The sequence below is a fragment of the Marmota monax genome, unplaced genomic scaffold (assembly GCF_021218885.2).
Source record: "Marmota monax isolate L192 unplaced genomic scaffold, Marmota_monax_Labrador192_F-V1.1 WCK01_AAM20220418_F8-fsc00271, whole genome shotgun sequence".
NCBI lineage: Eukaryota > Metazoa > Chordata > Mammalia > Rodentia > Sciuridae > Marmota > Marmota monax.
The window spans coordinates 257267-277593 of record NW_026694659.1 but is presented as its reverse complement, the minus strand read 5'-3'; the positions used below and the strand labels follow the sequence as shown (position 1 = coordinate 277593).

Sequence of the window (20327 nt, the reverse complement as noted above, 5' to 3'; positions counted from 1 at the left end):
CAGTCACACTGATTGTGAGACTGTGGGGAATATACAGAATGAGCCTGGAGCATATTGTGGTGCCAGAAAGAAAAGAAATGCTCAAAAACAAACAAACATACAAAGAATGAAACAAACAAACCCCCAGAGATGGTGGTCTATCAGCAGGACACAGGAACCCCCAAAAGAGGTCCCAGTGGCCAGACTGGGAACAATTTGAGCAGCTCAGTGAAGTATTATTGAATTATAGCCTGAAGTATAATATAGAGAGCCAAAAGTTCTTATTGATGTAAATAAGCGATTGAATAAATTAATAAGTGAGGGAAGAAGGGGCAATCTCCCATGCAGAAGAATTTCAAGTGACTTCCATAGCTGCGTGTCTCCCCAGGGTGGAATGTCACTCTGTGTCCCTGAGTGTGGGCTCTGCTTAGATAATCCTCCCCACAGAGTGCAGCCTGGATGAAGAATGTCTTTACAGAGGAGCAACCTGGCAGGTGGCCAGCGTCAGCTTCACCTTGATGGTTTGCATCCTTGATGGGTTCTGATGAGAAGGGCACTTTCCCTCCGTGGTCTTAGTCCCTACAACCGGACCCCTAATCGGCTAGTTGGGAGAAAAATTTCAGAAAAATCCCAGTTGAAGAACATCCTACAAAATACCTGACCAGTGTTCTTTAAAACAAGAAGTCTAAGAACTGCCACACCCAAGAGGTACCTAAGGAGATGTGATGACTAAATATAGGATCCTGATGGGATTCTAGAACCAAAGAAAGATATTGGGGAAAACTAAGGGCCTGTGAATAAAGTATGAACTTCAGCTAATAATATAATTAATTGTAATAATTACACCATATGGATGGTAGATTTTCATAAGAAGAAATTCAAACGATTTTAAAAATAGAATCAAACATAAATGCTAGAAATCTGGTTTCCTCACTTTGATTTCTTGGATGGTAGGATTTCTTAAAAAGAAGCTTACGTTTGGAGTAAATAGACATTAGCATTTGTCTTTCCAGAATCACATGCAGAGCTGTCTGTGTGGTGATTAAAGCCACAATAGCCAGTTCCTCTCATCTGTGCTGGGACCCCACTGTGGGCCTGGCTCTGATCTAAGCATGTAAATAAGGGTCCCTGTCCCCAGGGCTGGGTACGGGTTGCCTTTCTACAATTTTTTTCTTCTATTAAATAGGAGGTTTTAAAACAGACATGGTGCTAGGAATCATGGGCTTAGCCAGTTAAATTGTTAGAATTAAGATGCTGCAGACATTGTAAGACCCAGATGATATATCATGTGCTTTTAAATCAGTATGCTTCTTGTTTCAGCGTTGCATATTTCAAAATTAGACAAGGAATCATGAATAGTAAGGTGGGAGGGGAAAAGGTCAGGTGTTGATGAACGTAGCTGAACTCATGCGTAAGAATTGAGGAAGCTGCTGACATTTATACTTGCTACCTTTGTGAGTTGGATATTTAAGTGGTAGAAGTCACAACTCCTTTTATAGTTGTGGTGGGGGAGATAGAAAGGCTTAATAAACCACTAAAAATGGTGACTGGTTATTTGCTTTGAGAACCGTGGGTGTGCATTGTCTGAAACTTCTTCACACACTCTAGTATTCTAAAGGAGATCACATTTCACTAAAGGCACTGATGTCCCTCTTCATTAGTGACTGCTTTTCCATTGCTGTTATTTTTTTCTTTGCCCCATTGCTCTAAAATGTTTCCAAGTTGGCAGAAGACAGTGGCCATGCTAGTAAGTCTAGTGCAATTTAGACGACAACTTCTTTTTTTTTTTTTTGGTCTTGGCGACTTGACTCAGAGGTACAATATTTATTTTTTACTTTTTGGTTTGAGCAGGGTCTCGCTAAGCTGCTCTGGCTGGCCTTGAACTTGGTGATCTTCCTGCCTCAGCCTCCCCTGTCACTAGGATTGCAGGATGGAGCCACTGCAATTTGGACTTTTCTTGCTTGTCAGTTATATTGTGTCACAGAATTGGCTTATCACATTGACAGCGAATCTCCAGAATGACAGCACTTGGGCATCACTAGCCTCCCCAGCTTTCCAGGGCACTCAGTGTCTGAGATGCCTACAAGGAAGCAGAGGAAGCTTAGAAAATGTGGACTTCGGTTTAGTATTTGGAACGCTGATTTGCCTGAGCATTTCACCCAGTAAAATGAGTTGATCCACAATGAGCCCCTGAACACTGGTTGATAGCTCAGGTTTTCAGGTATTGTTTTTATTTAATGTTTAATTTAGACTGATCCTGGCTGTTAAGATGAATTAGTGATAGATTCACTTAAAAAAAAAAGAAGAAGAAAAAAGAAAAAGATGGGAAGGAGGGTGCAGGAGAAAACTTCAGATTCATTACTTGTTAGTATAGAATTTTCTTTTTATTGAGAATAGCCATGTGCTAATGAATCCAATTGAAAGGGTAGTAAAAAGAAAATTCACTTAAGAGATTATGTGCACCAGGCATGGTGGCACATACTTGTGATCCTAGGGACTCCGGAGGCTGAGGCAGGAGGATTCTGAGTTTAAAGCCAACCTCAGCAACTTAGTGAGGCCCTAAGCAACTCAGCAAGAACCTGTCATAAAAGAGTTGAGGAGTGGCTGAGGATGTGGCTCAGTGGTTAAACACCCCTGGGTTCAATCCCTGGTATCAAAAAAAAAAAAAAAAAAAGTGCACCTCATGTCCAATAAGATGGCTGCTGTCAAACAAACAAACAAACAAACAAAAAAACCCAAATCAGAAAAATGGCAAGCAGTGGCAAGGACATGGAGAAATTGATTGGAGCCCTGGGGCACCATTGATGAGATTATAAAATCATGCAGATGCTATGGAAAAGAGTATGGCAGTTCTTTAAAAAAAATAAGAATAAAGTTGCCATGTGATCCAACTATTCTGTTTTTGGGTAATACCCAGAAAAATTGAAAGCAGGGACGCAAAGAAATATTTGTATCCCCGAGTTCATAAAATACTTTCACAATAGCCAAAAGATGGAAGCAGTCCAAAAGTTCATTGACAGATGAATAGATAAATAAACTGTGAATAAACATACAATGGAATATTATTCAAGTTTAAAAAGAAAGGAAATTCTACATCAGCTGTAACATGATGAACCTGAAAAACATCATGCTAAGTGAAAATAAGCCATTCACAGAAAGACAAATATTCTGTGTCTCCACTTCCACGAGGTCGCTGAAGTGGTCAGATTCACAGACACAGAGAGCAGAATGGTGGTTTCCAGGGCTGGGGGGGAAGGGACATGGGGAGTTTTTTGTTCTGTGAGCAGAGTTTCCGTCTGTGAAGATGAGGAGATTGTGGAGATGGATGGTCGCATAACAGGGTGAATGTACTTAATATCACTCGACTGTGCACTTAAAAATGGTTAAGATGATAACTTCATGTTGTGTGCATTTTCCTACAATTTAAAAAAAAAATGCTATGTCATATTGAGCCTTTGAAGTTGTGCCAAGTACTCTAATCATTGTTTAAAAAGTGAAATGACCTCAGTGATGCTCTGAGGTCATGAGCATGTCCAGTGGGCAGTGATGCCCTGTGGTCATGGGCATGTCCAGTGGGTAGGGGTGATGCAGTTGTTTCCCTCTACAAATGGAGACCTGGGAACAAGAGCCCTGCCTCCAATGGGAAGTACATGTGCTCCCAGGTGGGCCTGGAGGGCTAGGGACACTCTGGGCAGACCAGGGGAGGAGGAGAAGCAGCAGTTGAGCATCCATCCTGTCTGTTTTAAGTCTTTTCCCATTGGTTGGTTGTGTGGAACCAGCATCAACAGATTTTTTTTTTTTAATTTACATTTTAATAATGACTGGGCTGCACTGCATTTCTTGTCTGGGAAATGTGTTCTAGTAAGTGGTTTGAACACATAAAAAAATCCCACCCCCAACCAGATACATGCTGATGTCCTTCATATTAGCCACAGCAGGAACATTAGGGAAGGGACCTGGGAAGTCCCCAAGATCCACGGAGCCCTCTGTAAAAATTCCCAGAAAGGATTCATAGTACTGTGGTAGCCCAATTTTAAAGCTCTGCCTTTGAGCCTTGGCTTGTCCTTTTAAGCCTCCTCTTTCTCTTTAAATGAAACTTTTAATCTAATGCAAATGTATTTTTGATCCCTCTGAACATTACATTCAAGTCCAGTAAGCTCCGTGATTTTGGCATTCGGGGATGTGGGATAGAGCAGTGTTGACTGAGAGTCATGCACAGGGTACTGGCTACTTCCTGTGGATTGCCTCTGCCTCATACGCTCCTTGCAGAAGCCCTGGCCTCACCTGCAAACACAGAAATGGCAAGTGTTCAGGCATCTCCCCCCAAGGTCACCCAGCCTAGTGATACTGAGGCTGGCTTTCAAACCCTGGTCTCTTCTAGCGAGAGAGGAACATTCTTAGATGTGGTCACACTGGTGGCTACAGAGAACTGTCACAGTTTCAAAGAGCATAGAGACATCACAGGCCACAATCTTGAGCCATTATCTGACACACCCAGAAAACAAATCATTAAGGACCCTCTCCAAGATAACGCTTCAAGCAGAGCTGAGGTCTTACTGATTTGGAGGTTTTGTCCTGCTTTGCTCCTGACAATAGCAGTGTGCAGAGGGGCCTGTTCCCCACTCCTACGGCAGAGAGACTGCGAGGGAACTGAGCCCTTCAGCCCTGTACTGACTGTACTTTGGAGTCAACTTTACAGTTTGACCTGTGTTGCCTCCCTTTCCCCTTCCCCAATAAAATATTTAAAAACAAGTAAATGCCTTCGCAGACCTTTCCTGGAAGCTCAAGGCTTACTGCTGTTTCTCCCTTAGTCATTTCACCATTTTACTTCCCATTTATCAAAAGGAAACTCTGTTTTTGTTTATCAGCATCCATTTGTCACCTTGGGATTTATTTTTTTAAGCAATGCAGCAAAATTCTGCTACCAAGGAATACTAGCAGGCAGTAAGAACAATAGAAAAACCTGAGCTTTGTGATAAGACCCTACTAGTGAGTTTGGATCCCAGCTTTAGCAACTCTCTAGCCTTGTGGTTTGGGGTGAGTTACTTAGTATCTCCAAGCCCCAGTTACATTATTTATAAAATATACTTATAGGCATAATCTCTTTTTAGAGAGTTACTGTGAACCTCTGGTGGGCTCATCCATGTTAGTTTCTCCAGCTATTGCCATGCACCCCTGAACCACCTGGTGGCACTGTGTTCTGGCACCTCTCTGTCTGTACAGGGAAAGGCCTATTGTTTATTTTCTCTTTTACATGTGGTGTATTTTTATGTCTTCAGGAAGAAGTAAGACCTTGACTCTTGTCATAGCTTAATTAACTTATTGAGAGTTGGAACAGCCACTAGGTTCCATATTGTGTCCTAGTTAGAGTTGAAGAGTATTAGCTGTAATTAGTGATACTGAATGTGAAAAGCCACCAACTGGCCTTTCTGTTCCCCCACAGGAGACCACAGGTTCCTGCCAACCCCTGTCAATTTATTTGGCATCTGGCAAGTCTTATCTGCAACACAACTTGAAATTTTAATCAGGAGTTTTAGTATTTTTGTTGCTCTTTCATGAGCCAGTCTCTTTAATGCAATATGCACAATTTTTAAATATTTGCAAATATATACTCAGGAAGGAAAATATTTTAATAAATGAGGGGAAACGTAGAAAGTATTCCTTTCTTCAGACCGATCTTCGCATGATTACTCACACATGAGTTTCATATTGCTGCTGGAGCAAACTGCCACAAACTCAATAATGGCTTGAAACCAGTTTCTTCTCTGAACAGCTCTGCAGGTCACAAGTCCAGCACAGGCCTCACTAGGTTAAAATCAAGGTGTCACCAAGGCTGTGTTCCTTCTGGACGCTCCTGGGGGAGAATCTGTTCCCTTGCCTTTTGCAGCTCCTAGACTTTCCTTATCCCCTGGCAGCCAGGTAACATCTTTAAGTCTCTCTGACTTTCCTGCCTCCCTTTTCCACCGACAAGTACCTCTGTGCTTCTGTGGAGCCCTCCTGGATAATCCAGGATCATCCCCCATCTCAAGGGGAGTTGATTAGCAACCATAATTCCCCTTGGCTTTGGAATCTAACATGTTCAGGTGCTGAGTATTAGGAGGTAGACATCTCTGAGAGGCAATTATTCTGCCTGCCACATCTAATAAAAACTTATATTTGAGTTTGTTTCCATAATTTGGTTAATTGCATTCCCCACACTCAGACATGAGATACTGGTATTACAAAAAATCCTAAGGATCCTTAGTGAAATAGATTATATTATTTGAATAATCCAAACTATGTGTTGAAAATCTAGGGGTGACTTTTTCAAAACATGATTCCAATTTCTTCACCTGCCTGCTCACTCTCTATATAAATTAGTTATTTTGCCACATATATAGACCAACGTATTGTGGTGTGTCTATATATACAAACACACATAATGCATTTTTTCTGAAATTTTAGGTGAGTATCCTGTGTTTTGTCTACCTGTGCACGTACTTTAAATTGAGTTTAAGGAATCGTATGCCATCTACCTGAGGTTTATATTGCAAAATGGGACTGGAAGTTTTTAAAAGCTGTATGAGTGTTTTATGGGCACTAAGTTTCTCTGGAAGCAAAGGGGCAGACTGAAGATTCAAAGTTAACATTCATCTGCCAGATTGGTCTTCTCTGTGGAAGTCCATAGTGGTTAGTCTGGTAGAGGGTGAATGAGGCACATGAATGTTAACTTTGAATCTTCAGTCTGCCTTTTCCCTGAGCTTCCATTAAACCAGGAAGCTGAAGCCTCAGTTGCTATTGTCGACACATAATGAGGCCTCCCAGACCTGTAAGTGAACATGTCATCCCCTATGGCACTAAAGGCTCCTTAGGAAGTAACTCAGAGGCCAGAACAGGATAGTAATACTGATTTCTATGGATAAGTCAGGAGAGGTATTTCTCTCTTCCTTCCTCCCTTCCTTCCTTCCATTGTTGCACTGGGGATTGAATTCAGGGGCAGTCTACCACTGAGCTACAGCCTAGCCCTTTATTTTTTGAGACAAGGTCTCACTAAATTGCCCAGGCTGGCTTCAAATTTAGATCCTCTTGCTTCAGCCTTTTGAGTCACTGGGATTACAGATGTGCACCACTGCACCTAGCTTCCAGGAAAGGTATTTCAGAGTAGGTGACACTTATTCTCAGGCTTGGATCACAAGACAGCAGACACCAGGTTCATCTTGCCCCCCAGAGAAACTTGGTGCCCATAAAACACTCAGCAAATCCTTGTTAAATGATAGAAGAATTACACAGAATGCAACCCCAACCTTACGTGTAGGAATTACCCTGGGTTTTTTGTTTTTTGTTTTTTTCTTTTTCCCAGAGTGTCTCATTGACTGCAGTTGCCATTCTTGAGGCTCTTCTGTGCCTAATAGCAAGCTCAGGACTTTCTTTAGAAGCTCTTGAGTGAGTCATTATTATGCCACCTGGTAGGAGAGGCAGCTGGGCTAAGCAGGACACCAGCCCTTGCCTGTTGAACATATAGCCCCACTGTCCTAAACACATTGTCCTGCTTTCCCCAGCATCTTGTGTACCTTTTTGGGCAAGTATTGCTATTCCCTCTTACAAAATAAGCTCATGTCCAAGGTGGACTCACAGTGCAGTTAAGTTTAGAATCTCAGATCCCTGACTCCTCTTCTGTTTGCCTTTATGACCAAGCAGTTTAGCTTGGACCCTTGATGTTGTTAAAAGTATCTGTGACCACTTAGGGGTGTTGTGCCAAGAACTGGCTGTTATGAGAAATATATAATCCATAAGATACAGCTAATGGGATTGCTTTTAGAAAGAAAATAGGGTCCTAAAATAGGATCAGTGTTATTTCAGGGGGTAGTGAAAACTGTTGAGCTGAAAATGTTATGTTTTATTCTGTTTGTTTTAAAACTTCTTCCATTGAAGACTTGAAAAAGCAGCCTCGTTTGTAAGATTCTCCAAGAGCTGATTTGTTTCAGCATAACTTGGGTTTTTTGCCAAGCTCTGTTCTAGCACAGTCACCTGACATAAAAGATGTGATCTAGCTATAGAACATCAGATTTGTTGGCTCTTCTCTCTGGGAGCTAGACCCCCGTGATAAACTAGTTGTAGTTAATGAAGGCAAAAATTAAATTGTCTTGACCTGAATAAGTTGGAGAGAGAACCAGAGAACCATACATTAGGCTTTGGATTTGACCCCTATGAGTCTATCCTTACTGTCTCTTGATTTAAACGTTAAGTAGTTTTTAGAATGTACATTTCAGACCTTTTTTTTTTTTTTTTTTTACCCTGTTGGGGCTTATCCATATTGGAGATCTAAGTCCGTTTGCATGTCTATTTTATTATGAATAGTGACTCATATCCAGTTGCTTCCTGTTCTGGTGCAGCCTATCTTATGCCATAGCAATTTATTCTTGACCAAAAATACCATGTTTTTCCCGTTGGATTTCTAAGAAATACCAACCTGAAGTTTCAGGGGGACTTCCACTCTTGTCCAGCATGCAAGACCCTCCAGAATGGGCTTCCAGCCAGCCTTTCCAAGCCATGTTGGCAAAGAGCTGAAAGAGTAGTTATCTACAGGCATACAGAAAAGATTGGTTTTAATTTTATTTTATCTGTGCACGGCTACAGCTCAGAATCAGAACAAGGAACCAATTGGATCGGTTCCACTAGTTAACTGCAGAAAGCAGGACCACCAAGTCGGCCTCCTATGCAGAGAGCTGGGTTCGCCATGGATTTGGGGGAGCACGGCTTCCAGGGGCAAACGCAGTTATACCAGTGGGGCTGTCTTCGATTGGCTGGCGTTCGGGGGCATTGTAGTAAGGCAGTTGTTGATTGGCTCGTTCACCAAAGCGCCCTCACTGGAGTTAGGCCATCATTGATTGGTGGACTTCTAGAGTGAGGCGGTTGTTGATTGGCTGGTCTCGGAAGCCATTTTTTATTGCTAAGAGGCCATTATTCATTAATAAGAATAGGGTTAGATCCCGCTGCGAGGGCCAAGGAACAGTCCCTAGATGCTAGGGTTAGGGTTAGGGTCATTCCCAAGTGTCCTAGAATCTTAGATTTCCTGGGTGGGAATAAGCCTGCTGTACAGACGGGACTTTAGGCCTCCCAGCCCCCCACCCCCAGAGGCGAGCTCCTTCCCACAGATCTGGGAGCAGCAGACCTGGGCTCCAACCCTGGCTCTGTCCTTGCACAAGTTACTAAATCCCTGAGATCCTCAGTCTCTTACAAGACGGCACCTCTCTGACTTCAAACTGCAGGTGTGCAGTGTTCTCAGAATTAAACAAGTTGAAACATCATTTTCTGAGTTTTCCTAAACCAAAGGAACATTCCTCCCCCATTGCCACTGGCAGTGTGACCCCTGCGATGCAAACTTGAGTCCAGTGAACTTGGTTTTCACCTTCTAAAGCCTGACAATCACTTGGAAGGTTCTGATTGGCTGGTGGTAGAGGTCAGGCAATGCTATATTTTATGTTCCTATGTGACGTACAGTATGCATTGAATTGGATTGTCCCAAGCAACTCCTTATTTGCTGATCATGTAGAAAAAAATTTTTTGATAGCCTTTGTTGCCTAGATTATGATTGGTTTCATGTGATGGGCTGTTATTGTCAAAAACTATTTTAGAAATTGTGTAATTAAGAAGCATAGATAACAAAAGTGTCTCTGGTTTAGACATAAGTGTTGTATAAACTGCCCTCTTGGATATTATGTACATATGTGTAAGATTTACCTTTCTCTTTCCCAAAAAGTTTGTTATCTCCAAATTTGGAAGTTGACCTATGAAAGAGATTATATGTTATTTATAAATGTCTTTAGTACAGTGTCATATCATTTAAAAATGGTAGTATCATAGGTTCCCTCCATAATCCTGAGCTCGACCCTATAAGACAGTGAGAACTCATTGAGGAGGAAATGAGGTTTATTGAGCATCTTTTCTTTATTCCTTCCTTCCTAAGTTTTGGGAACTGTCTAGACAGTGGAAGGACTGAATATTGATTTTTTTTCTCTTGAAAGAACACTCACCCATCTTTTACCTAACACATGAAGTTGCTGAAAATATATTCATTTAATTTATTCTGACATATTTTTGGTATTTATTGCTTCCCATATTGACTTTACTAGATACATAGTATTTTTATTGCCTTAATTTTGGAGTACTTTCATATTATGTTCACTTTTGGTGTTGGATATCTTATGTCTTGACAAATGCATAGTGACATATGTCCACTCTTATAGTGTTAAATAGAGTAGTTTCACTGCCCTAAGAATTCTCTGTCTTTGCCTACTCACCCCCTCCCCCAACCCTGGTAACCACTGATCTTCCTACTGTCTCCAGAGATTTGCCTTTTTCAGAATGTCATATAGTTGGAATTGCTATTCATGACATTTGTTAAAGGACTGTAAGGCAGACTTTATTTATGATGACAACACAGTGGAATTTTGCATTGAGGAAAGAGATTGGGTTCAACTCTAATAAAAACCACGAAAAGGCCTGGGGATGTAGCTCAGTAGGGTAGAGCACTTGCCTCACACGTATGAGGCACAGGGTTTGATCCTCAGCACCACATAAAAATAAATAAAGATATTGTTTCCATCCACAACTAATATATATATATATATATAACCAAAACAGGAAAAGTTGAGCACGTATGGTTAAAGGGGCAAGAAAATTACTAAGAGGAAACTTTGTGGGAAAGGTGGGGTTCTGGCTTAATGGACCTAAAAGAATTCTTGCTGAAACAGGCCAGGGCAATCAGACATCATATGGAGAAAGGGGGAAGATGAAGATCCTGATCAGAAAGTGAAGGTGGGAGGTTCTGTGAAGATCAGCTCAGCAGGATTCTTGCTAACACTGGGTGATACAAATATAGATATAAATATATAAAAGTCAAGGCCTATTGGGAAAAAGATTCAGAGGAGCCTGACCACAGTGTGATCCGTGAAAGCCTGTCAGAATCATCTAGTATGCAGGCTTCACAGATTGGCATCCTTCACCTAGTGAAAAGCATTTACTGTCTTTTATTTTTAAATATTTATTTTTTGGTTTTGGTTGCACGTGGACACACAATATCTTTATTTCATTTTTACGAGGTGCTGAGGATAAAACCCAGTGCCTCATGTGTGCTAGGCAAGCACTCTACCACTGAGCCACAACCCCAGCCCACATTTAATGTCTTTTTGTGGCTTGACAGCTTGTAATTTAGTGCTAAATAGTATTCCATTGTCAGTATATACCTCAGTTTTATATATATATTCACATGCTGAAGGACATCTTTACGACTTCTAAATTTTGGCAGTTATGGATAGGGCTTCCATAAACATCTCTGCTCAGGATTTTGTGTGAGCATCGTGTTTCAAGAATAATTTACAGGGAAGTTGTAAAAATAGCACCGAGCGTTCCTGTATACCCTTTGTTTAGTTTCCACTAATGTTGTAATGTTCCACTTACGTTAACATTATATTAACTTTTCCACTTATGTTGCACTGACAAAACCAAGAAATTAACGTTGGTATATTACTGTTACCTAGACTTTATTCAGATTTCACCAGTGTTTGCACCACTTTCCTTTTTCTGTTTCATGATCCAATTCAGGATACCACATTGCTTTAACACTGCATTTTCAATTTAATTTCTCAGAGTAGTTTGGGTGGGTTATATTTATTAAGTGCATTCGTGACCTCAGCATGTACCCAGAAAATGAATGTGAACTTATCAGCTATGAGGAGGTAGAGTTATTTAATTCAGTGAGCACATTTAATAATAACATTGTTATTTAGAGTGATTTGCAAGCTTGTGTTCGGTTTTGGTGGAACATGCAGGATTCCCAGTGTTCAGCAAGCAGTAGCGCAGGATTTCTTTAAGCTTGCCTTTTTAAGCAAAATAGTAAAGCTTGTGGAAAGAAGGTCATTTCAAGGTTGAGGCCTTCCATATCCTGGAGAAAACTGGTGGCAGAGCTGTAATAAGAGCTGTCATTGCCTGATTTTTCAAGTTGGTCAAAGGATAAAGTGTTCGGGTGGTCCTCTAATGAGTGTCTCCAAATGTTTTGCTGGCAGAAGGACTCCATGAAAGATGACAGAAGAAGTCATTGTTATAGCCAAGTGGGACTACACTGCCCAGCAGGACCAAGAGCTTGACATCAAAAAGAACGAGCGCCTGTGGCTGTTGGATGACTCCAAGACGTGGTGGCGGGTGAGGAACGCAGCCAACAGAACGGGGTACGTGCCATCCAACTACGTGGAGCGCAAGAACAGCTTGAAGAAGGGCTCCCTGGTGAAGAACCTCAAGGACACGCTAGGTGAGTGGCCCACGGGTGGGAACCCCATCTCAGCCAAGCCACTGCCTCAGTGGAGAGCAGGAGATCTTGTGCACTTCAAGGGAAGATGTTTCCTCTTTCTGATCGTTTGATTTTGTTTTTTTAAAAAGATTTGTTTGAAATGTTGACATCTTCCTAGTTGCCTTTTCTGAAATCTATTAGAACTAAGAGATCAAAATGGAGAAATATGTTGTGTGTCATTTCCTGGAGATTTTAGAGTTTGGAGTGTTATGTAAACTGACACTTCTGGGCTTTGGACCCTTGCACAGGTATCTGTCTCCCTGCATCAAAATTCCAAAGGACACTGAAGTGGAATTACCACCTCCAAAAGTGTCCTCAGGGCTGACTCTGTCATTGTTTCCATCACATCTTCTCTGTCCTACAAAATTCCATCCATTTGGCTTTTAGGCCTAGAGAAGGAAACAGCAGAAGTGTTCTCCCTCTTGGAGATTGATGGTGTTTCATGGCACAGTCCCAGGCACTGTTGCTTAAGGGGGCAGCTAAGGCAAGTAGCAGTGTGATGTCCGTGGGATAGGTCCAGGAGCTCAGTTCAGTTACCACCTTACCTGGTTCTCTGTCTTCATGCTGCATCCTTCCCCTGCTGTGTTAGTCTGTGTTATATCACTATAATGAAATAACCTGAGGCTATGTAACTTTTATTTTTTAAAAAAAGAGATTTAATTTGGCTCTGAGTTTGTGGTACAGGTTGAAGGCTGGATCTGGCACAGAACATCACATGCCATGAGACAAGAAATGTGTGCATACATGCACCTGTGAGTGTACATGCACTTTTTGTGTGTGTTTTCTAGTCTGTCTTATAAGGTCACCAGGATTCAATCATGGGGCTCCACCCTAAGGAATCTGTCTAATCCTAATCAGCTTTCAAAGGTCCCACCTTCTAAACACCATGGTAGGATTAAGTTTCCACCCTCCTAATACCATATTGTGCGGATTAAATTTCAAAGACAGATCCTTGGTGGCCGTAGTCAGACTACATCTAAATCCCATCACTGGGGTGAGGACGTGGGAACTGCCATTTCCCATTGTGTGACATGGATGATGTCTAACCTTACCTTTGTGTGCACATTGGACTTGCTTGCAGTAGTTATTGCTTCAGGTTATCTAAGAAAATAATTGTGAGGGCTCTTTTGAAGAATAACTGATCTGAGCTGACATTTTAAAACCCATCGTTACCTCCTTAAATGAGTACAGAGTTGTACTGATACTGCTAGGTTATCACTTACAGGCTGGCTATTGAAATAGTATTATCACCTGTACAGCATTTATTTAGGTCTTTCTTTTTATTTCTAACAAATGGATTTACTTCATTTTGAGGGGGATAGTAAGGAATACATGGGAAAATTGAAAAGAAAATGATACACCAAATGTCATCAGTGTTGCAAAATGTTCATCTTTCATTTTCCGCAATCTTGGAAAGTCTGAGCTCTCTGTTGAGAATCATTTAAAGTCTTCATTTATTGGATAGTGTTTTTGTGTTATGGTTTTTCTCATGCTTTGGAGAGAGAAGTGAGATGGAGAGCTTTGTGTGAATCACACCAGGTTACTGGCCATCAGATTGTGAGCCTTGTGTAGAAATTCCATTTTTTCATTAGGAGTCTGTTTTTTTCCAATGAACTCTCTGCCCTTTGTCATTTTTTTTTTCTTTTCTTTTTTGTCCTAAGCATGGCATATGAAAGAAGCACTCTTCCCACATTTGTGACTCTTTTCGGGGGGCTTGACCACTGAGCCACAGCCCCAGCCCTAGTTTATATTTTATTTACAGACAAGGTCTCACTGAGTTGCCTAGTGCCTCGCTTTTGCTGCGGCTGGCTTTGAACTCACAATCCTCCTGCCTCAGCCTCCCGAGCCATTGGGATTACAGGTGTGTGCCACCGAGCCCAGCTCTATTTGTGACTCTTAATTAACTCTGTGGTAAAGAAATGATGGCAGTAGGAGTAGATAAATACTTTAAGATTGTTTAGAGCTTAATTTTATTTATTTTTTCCAATTTTAGCCTCTCACAAAGTACCTTCCTCTGGTGGTCCTAGACATTATTGGCTTATTTTGTTTTATTGTTCTTTTATTTTTTTAATCTCAGGATCCTAGTAAAACATGAAATGCCAAGAAATTGGTAGGCAGTAGAATAAGGCAAGGCATGCCCCTCTGGGTTATCTGGAAGTTCTTTTTGAGCAACCCATCATTTCCCTTCTTGGGTTTCTCAGGACAAAAGATAAGCTCACAAATTAAAGCTGTGGGTCTGCACCCTCTCCCCAGTGTGTTTAGTTTGCCCTGAGATGTGATCAGTTCAACACGCCTATGTACACCCAGGCTCTCAGACTGGATTCACAAGCTCGGCTTCAGGCCTGGTGCTGGCCAGCTCCACTGTCCCTGACAGATGGCCACCCAGCTCTGCTGGAACACTTAGACTTCTAGAGTCAGCCAATTCCATTTTTGGAGAACGAACGCAGATTGTTAGAAAGCTCTTCCTTAAATAGAATCAAATTTTTGCATTTCTTTAACTTCCTCCCTTTGGCTCACATTGTGCCCTCTAGGGCTGAGCTGAGCAAATCTCTTTTTTAGAGTGACAGCTGTCCTATGGGCTTCTGTCTCGTTTCAGGCGCACAGTTCTTTGGAAACATTTGTGTTAAGCATTATGTATTGTAAAAATACAGACAGAACTATGTTTTGACCATCTATGTTTATTAGTATCCATTGATATTTATAGCCTCAAGTCCCTTGGGGTCAGTACCCCATCATCAGGGAAAAGTAGCCCCATATTTAGTGTGTTTCTCGTTTGTGACTCTTTTGGGGGGGCTTTATCATGCTCACCGAAAGCTTGCTATTTGTTGATGACAAGGGACTTGTTATTGCTGTATGAGTTTTTCATTAGTCCTCTTTGAAGCAGGATCAAGTGGAAGGGGAGGCCCCCTGACCCGAAGTCCCCATGTGGAGTGACTTCTTTCTTCATACCCTGACTTCCACACAAAGCTTGAGACAAGAAGGAAGGTTGAAACCTTTCTGTAAATCCCTTGCCCCCTAGTAATCTCTTTTGCAAAGATTGAAGCTAAAATATTCACAGATTCCTGTTTAAGTATTGTCACCAATGTACCCTCAGAATGACAGTGTGATTTTTTTTTTTTAATAGACCACTTGTGCAGAGAGCAGAAATGATCTCCTCATACATTGGGAATAAAAGCAACATTGAGAACCATCCTGCATACTCCAAGCTTCTATTATCTACTCATGGTGTCGTCCACATTTGCTTCATGGGAATCCAACTGATACCAAAATCCATGGTAGGATTTCCCTGGCAGACCCATGATTTGGAATAAGAAGCTCTGGACACCCCCCTACACACACAAACACACACACACACACAAAGTCACAGTGTTATGTTATAGTAGCAGATGATGGCAGCCCTGTACAACTCCCTCCTGCTCTCTTGTACTCAGTGACTGAGCTGAAGTTGGTAATGAACTTAATTTGTTACTTACAATACTTTGTTAGAGCAACTTGATAAAAGCAGTACCTTTAACAAAAAGATCTCTCTCTGACAAAAACCATTAACATTCTTTTCCTTTAATAATTTATCATTGAATAAAACAATATGAGCTCTTATTTTTATACAGGCAAAACATTTGCACACTGAATCTCTTCTCATATTCAGCTTATGATCATGAATAGTCAAGAGAACTTTTCCACAGATGACAAGGAACAATTGTCAAGAACAATTTCTGTGAGCAGAATCCACTCGATATCTTGAAGGGTGCAGACTGCATAGGGCTGAGCTCAGCAGTGGGCGGTCCCAGGCTACCAGCTGGCCTTGACAGTACAACTTAACTTATAAAATCCTGTGAGCTGTGTGTTGTAGAAGCACCATGCCAGATCTTTTGAGGTGGAAAGATGCTCCCAGAGAGGTATTTTTCAAAGACTTCCTTGAAAGTTACTGAACAGCAGTTTTTAATATCAAGCTGATACTAGCTGGAGTCCACCACAGTCCTAAAGGCCAATTCTCTTTTCAATGGCTCACTTGGGTTCCTGGGAATGACCATAACCAGGAAGTTCCAGTTCCATTTATAAGCTAATGGTATCTTCCTCGGGAGGGTTTGCTCAGAAGCACACATGCCCACTGCTCAACACCTCTTTGATGTCTGTAGCCAAAACTGACCTTCTCTGGTGGTTGCTGGTCTAGCATCTACTCCAACGTGACCATCAATAAGGCCAATAGAAGCCCCCCAGAACTCCCACCCCAGTGATTCCAAGCCAGACCCTGGAGCACAGACAGGCTGCTGAGACGGGCACCCTAGTGGTTGCCCACTTTTAAAAAATAGCCTTTGTACTGGTTTGAGCTTCGCTTTTGGACCCAGAATCGGGCAGTTTCTGTGGGAGAAGTTGATACAGTTATCAGAGGTTGGGTTTGACTTTGGCATTGAACTGATCAAAAATGCAAAGGAGTACAGCTGTTTGATTCCATGATAGGAAGTCCAAAAATAGCTACAGCAAATCCTTGGTATTAAAGTCAAGATTACTCTGCTCTGAGGGGAGGAAGGTTGTGCCTGAGGGGGCACAAGGGTCTCTCAGTGGTGGTGTTGCTCTGCCCTTGGATCCACCTGGCAGGTTCGTGGACACACCTCCTGACTGAATACATAAGCTATATGCTTATATCTGTAGCTGCATTTCTTCTGTTTTTAAGAAACTTGCTTCAGGAGAGTATCAGTTCAAAACACCACCACAAGATAAGGCGGTTCAAGTTGCCTTTTTGTTGGGAAGAGGGAAGAAATGAACACACACATGCCCACACACACTTTCTCTCTCGAAAAAGAGGTTCACAGTAGGATGGCTGCTATGTTAAGTCTAATGGAGGCAGAGGAGGGACAGAACCCACAACTGCAGGGAAATCCTATACAGAAGGAAGTTTCCAAACCCAGACTCTAGGAGGGCTCAGAGACTGCTGAGCAGGGAAGATGTCTTTCAGGAAGTGAATCATTATTGAATGTGGCTGCCTAGTGCCAACATCTGTCTCACAAGTCAGATGTTCAGGGGCTCTGCTCTTGAGGAGCTGCTCAGGAGTCTGTGAGGCTCTGTGTGTCTCAGAATAGAGCAGCAGAATGTTGCTAGAGCATAAAGTTCACAGCAGGGAAGTAGCTGACGAGGCCTATTGGGTAGCCAGGACTATGCAAGCAATCCCTGGGGGCTGTGTATAGGAGCTGAGCCGGATTTGTGCAGAGGCATTCCAGATCCTTTGCAGGGCTGAAGAGGAACTAGGAATGAAAAAAAGTGGAGGGCCAGGAGACAAGCATCCACTGGTCCAGACAGGAAACCCAGGCGTAAAGCAGGACAGGTAGAGGAGTGAGTGGGTAATTTGGCCAGAGGATAGGCACCATGTGAGGAGCTCTTAGGAGAGGAGGAGTGTAGATTGACTCCTGCTGCCTGCTTGTGCATTGGGGGCAAGGTGACATTTACCAGGATGCTTGCCTCTCTCAACCCGCTTGACGATTCTCTGCCCTTTGACTTATGAGACATGCTCAGGGCTTTGTTGTTGCTCTCTGGAGGAATGAGGGATTGTGGGCCAAGTGGCCAAGGAGGGTCTGTCCTGGTGCAGGAAGCCTATAGGCACAGGCAGGAGCAGTGTACACAGAAAACCATGGAACGCTTTTAAATGAGTTTTCCATGAAAACTAAGGAGACGTATGCCTCTGTTAGGGAGAAGAGAGCAATTAGAATTGCATTCATAGTGACTTTTTGTACCTTTATCAAGTCTGATTTTAGATTTGGGGCAGACTAATAAATGAATTCCCCATTTATATAAAAAATAAACACCTGCCTAGTTGTGCGTGTGTGTATTTGAAGATGGAACATGGGGCCTCTTGCATGGTGCACATGCTCTACACTAAGCACTAGCCCAGACTGAACCTGCCTAGTTTTAACAATAGATATCCTTAGAGCGTTTTTAAGCATTACGATCACTTAGTCTTGAAGGAACTTTGCCCTTCACGTATACATTTAACTTCATGTATTGGTCAAAGGAAGTGTGACTGTTAAGCCTGGTCCTGAGCAACCCTCTGGGGAAGAATGCCCAGCATGGGACTGGGTGCTGAGCCCAGAGGCAAAGCACTTTCTGTCCTCATGTGGCCACTGACTTAAAGCTGTACAGCTGTTGGTGCCATTTATTTTTCTCTCATTTTAAAGCATACCCGTTTTTCACAAAAGGCACTTACTCTGAGTGCTTTAGTCATACTCCTCAGTTCGTCTTAAGATCAGACTGGTCTGGAATTTTCTGATTCAGGGCTCTGGCTATAGAAAGTAGTAGGCAGGAACCAGAGTGGCAGGGCCGTAGGATGGAATAGGAGACAAGCTCTGCCCAGCTCACTAGCTGCAGGCAGCCCTCGCCTGCATTAGATAAACATAGTAAGAGCGACAGCGTGGAATTCATACAGAACTTTGCCCTTCACCTGGCAGCTTACCCTTTCATGCATTTTTCATATCAACAATAAAGACTCCAGAATTTCATCTAGGAAGGATTTGGGGATGTCAGGCAGTGGGAAGGGGCTCTCGAGCCTGTGTTTCATACTAAGCACACCAGTGTGACTCAGATCAAAAGGTATAGGTTCGCAGAATTGTTAAGTAAAATGCTTTTCATTACATTGTACATGAATTTGTGAAAATATCGTTCATATATTGTTCATATAAAAGTAGGTGATACTACCCCGGTCTTGCCTTGATAGCATTGCTAATTACAGATGAGAAAATTTAGCCTGAGAGTGGCTGTGTGGCCACCGTAAGATCTCAACATTTGCAGTTAGGAGGCCCAGAGAGAACTTCAGTTCCAATCTGAAACTTTTCTACACCAAGTTGGCCGTCTAGATTAGAGGGCGGGCCTCGCTGTGCATTTGATGGGAGACTGTTCCAGAGGCAGCACTTGTAGAACGCTGCAGTGCCACGTTCCTCATTTTAGAGGAGAAGCTCAAACCCAATTTGTAAAACGTGGGTGGTGATAATGTATCAGTGTAGAATTCCCAGGTCCAGTGAATGTCCTTGCTCAGTGAATGTCCTGCTCAGTATGATTCTGGGCAGAGGCTGGGGATGAGTCTTCAGAATCACTCAGGGATGACATGGGGTGGCATGAGTAGTCTCACCAGCTTAATCTCAAATGGGTCAGGGAAAGTCACGTTCTTTGCACTGTTCTTATACCCCTTCTCTGCATTAAAACATGGATACACCAAGGAGTGACTTAGAGATCCCCCCCAGGACATAAAGAAAGCTCATAGCCCAGGAGGTATTGTGACCTGGACTTCCAGCTCTCTCGGGACATTTACAGTGCTGCAGTGTCTTAAGTTTGGTATAAGCTTTTGAGAGATCAGAGAGTATCCTTGAGTATCTGCTGCTATTGGACCTAAAATGTGAGAAAAACACCAAATATCAGTGTGTCCAGCTGATTCTTCCTCAGAGTGGTTCCCCACTACCTGACTCAGGATTTTCTCTAATTATTGAACGCTTCTCTCCACATCTCCAGGCTGCAAGTGAGGAAATCCTTGCTTCTTGCTGGACCCACGCAGACTGTTCTGAGCCAGTTCCATCTGTGCACTTGGTTTTAACAGAGGTAGGGTAGGGGTCACTGGGGGAGCTCCTGGGCTCCCAGCCTTCTGTGGTTGCAGAGAGAGGTCAGGGAGTTCTCATTTTGGCATTCTAGGACTGTGGATCTGTCATTGTGATCATAAATGTTCTCACGGGTCTGAACAAGGGCAGAACTGTTCAGGTCAGAACTGAAATGTGGGTAGTGAATGCCACAGCCTGGTTATTGTGGAAGCCAAGTCTGAGTTCGGGTTGATTATTCTTCTCCCTGTCCTCTTGAAATCCCTCCTAAGCCACTGCCTTTCCTGCTGAGTGACCTTTAAAACAATAACTAAAGACTTTGAAATGGGGTGCAAGCATTATGTAGGGGTCACCAGTGTGACAGGTTATGTTTGGATCAGACATGGGGGCCTGATCTGGTATTATTTTGTCTGGTTGGGATATGAAAGGAGATTAAGGTCTTGTCCCTGACT

The 20327-nt window shown here is 42.5% G+C and overlaps 1 protein-coding gene across 4 annotated transcripts in view; it reads left to right on the top strand.

Annotated features, from left to right (window-relative positions):
* Nck2 (NCK adaptor protein 2) overlaps positions 1-20327 on the top strand; it is a 144247-nt gene that overhangs the window by 87981 nt on the left and 35939 nt on the right. For 3 of the 4 annotated variants that reach the window (XM_046423300.2, XM_046423301.2, XM_046423302.2), the window contains exon 3: positions 12024-12265. In XM_046423300.2, the coding sequence (XP_046279256.1) occupies positions 12040-12265 (226 nt within the window). In that variant the 5' untranslated portion in view covers positions 12024-12039. The remainder of the gene's footprint in view (positions 1-12023; positions 12266-20327) is intronic. The other variant, XM_046423303.2, reaches the window with a different exon arrangement.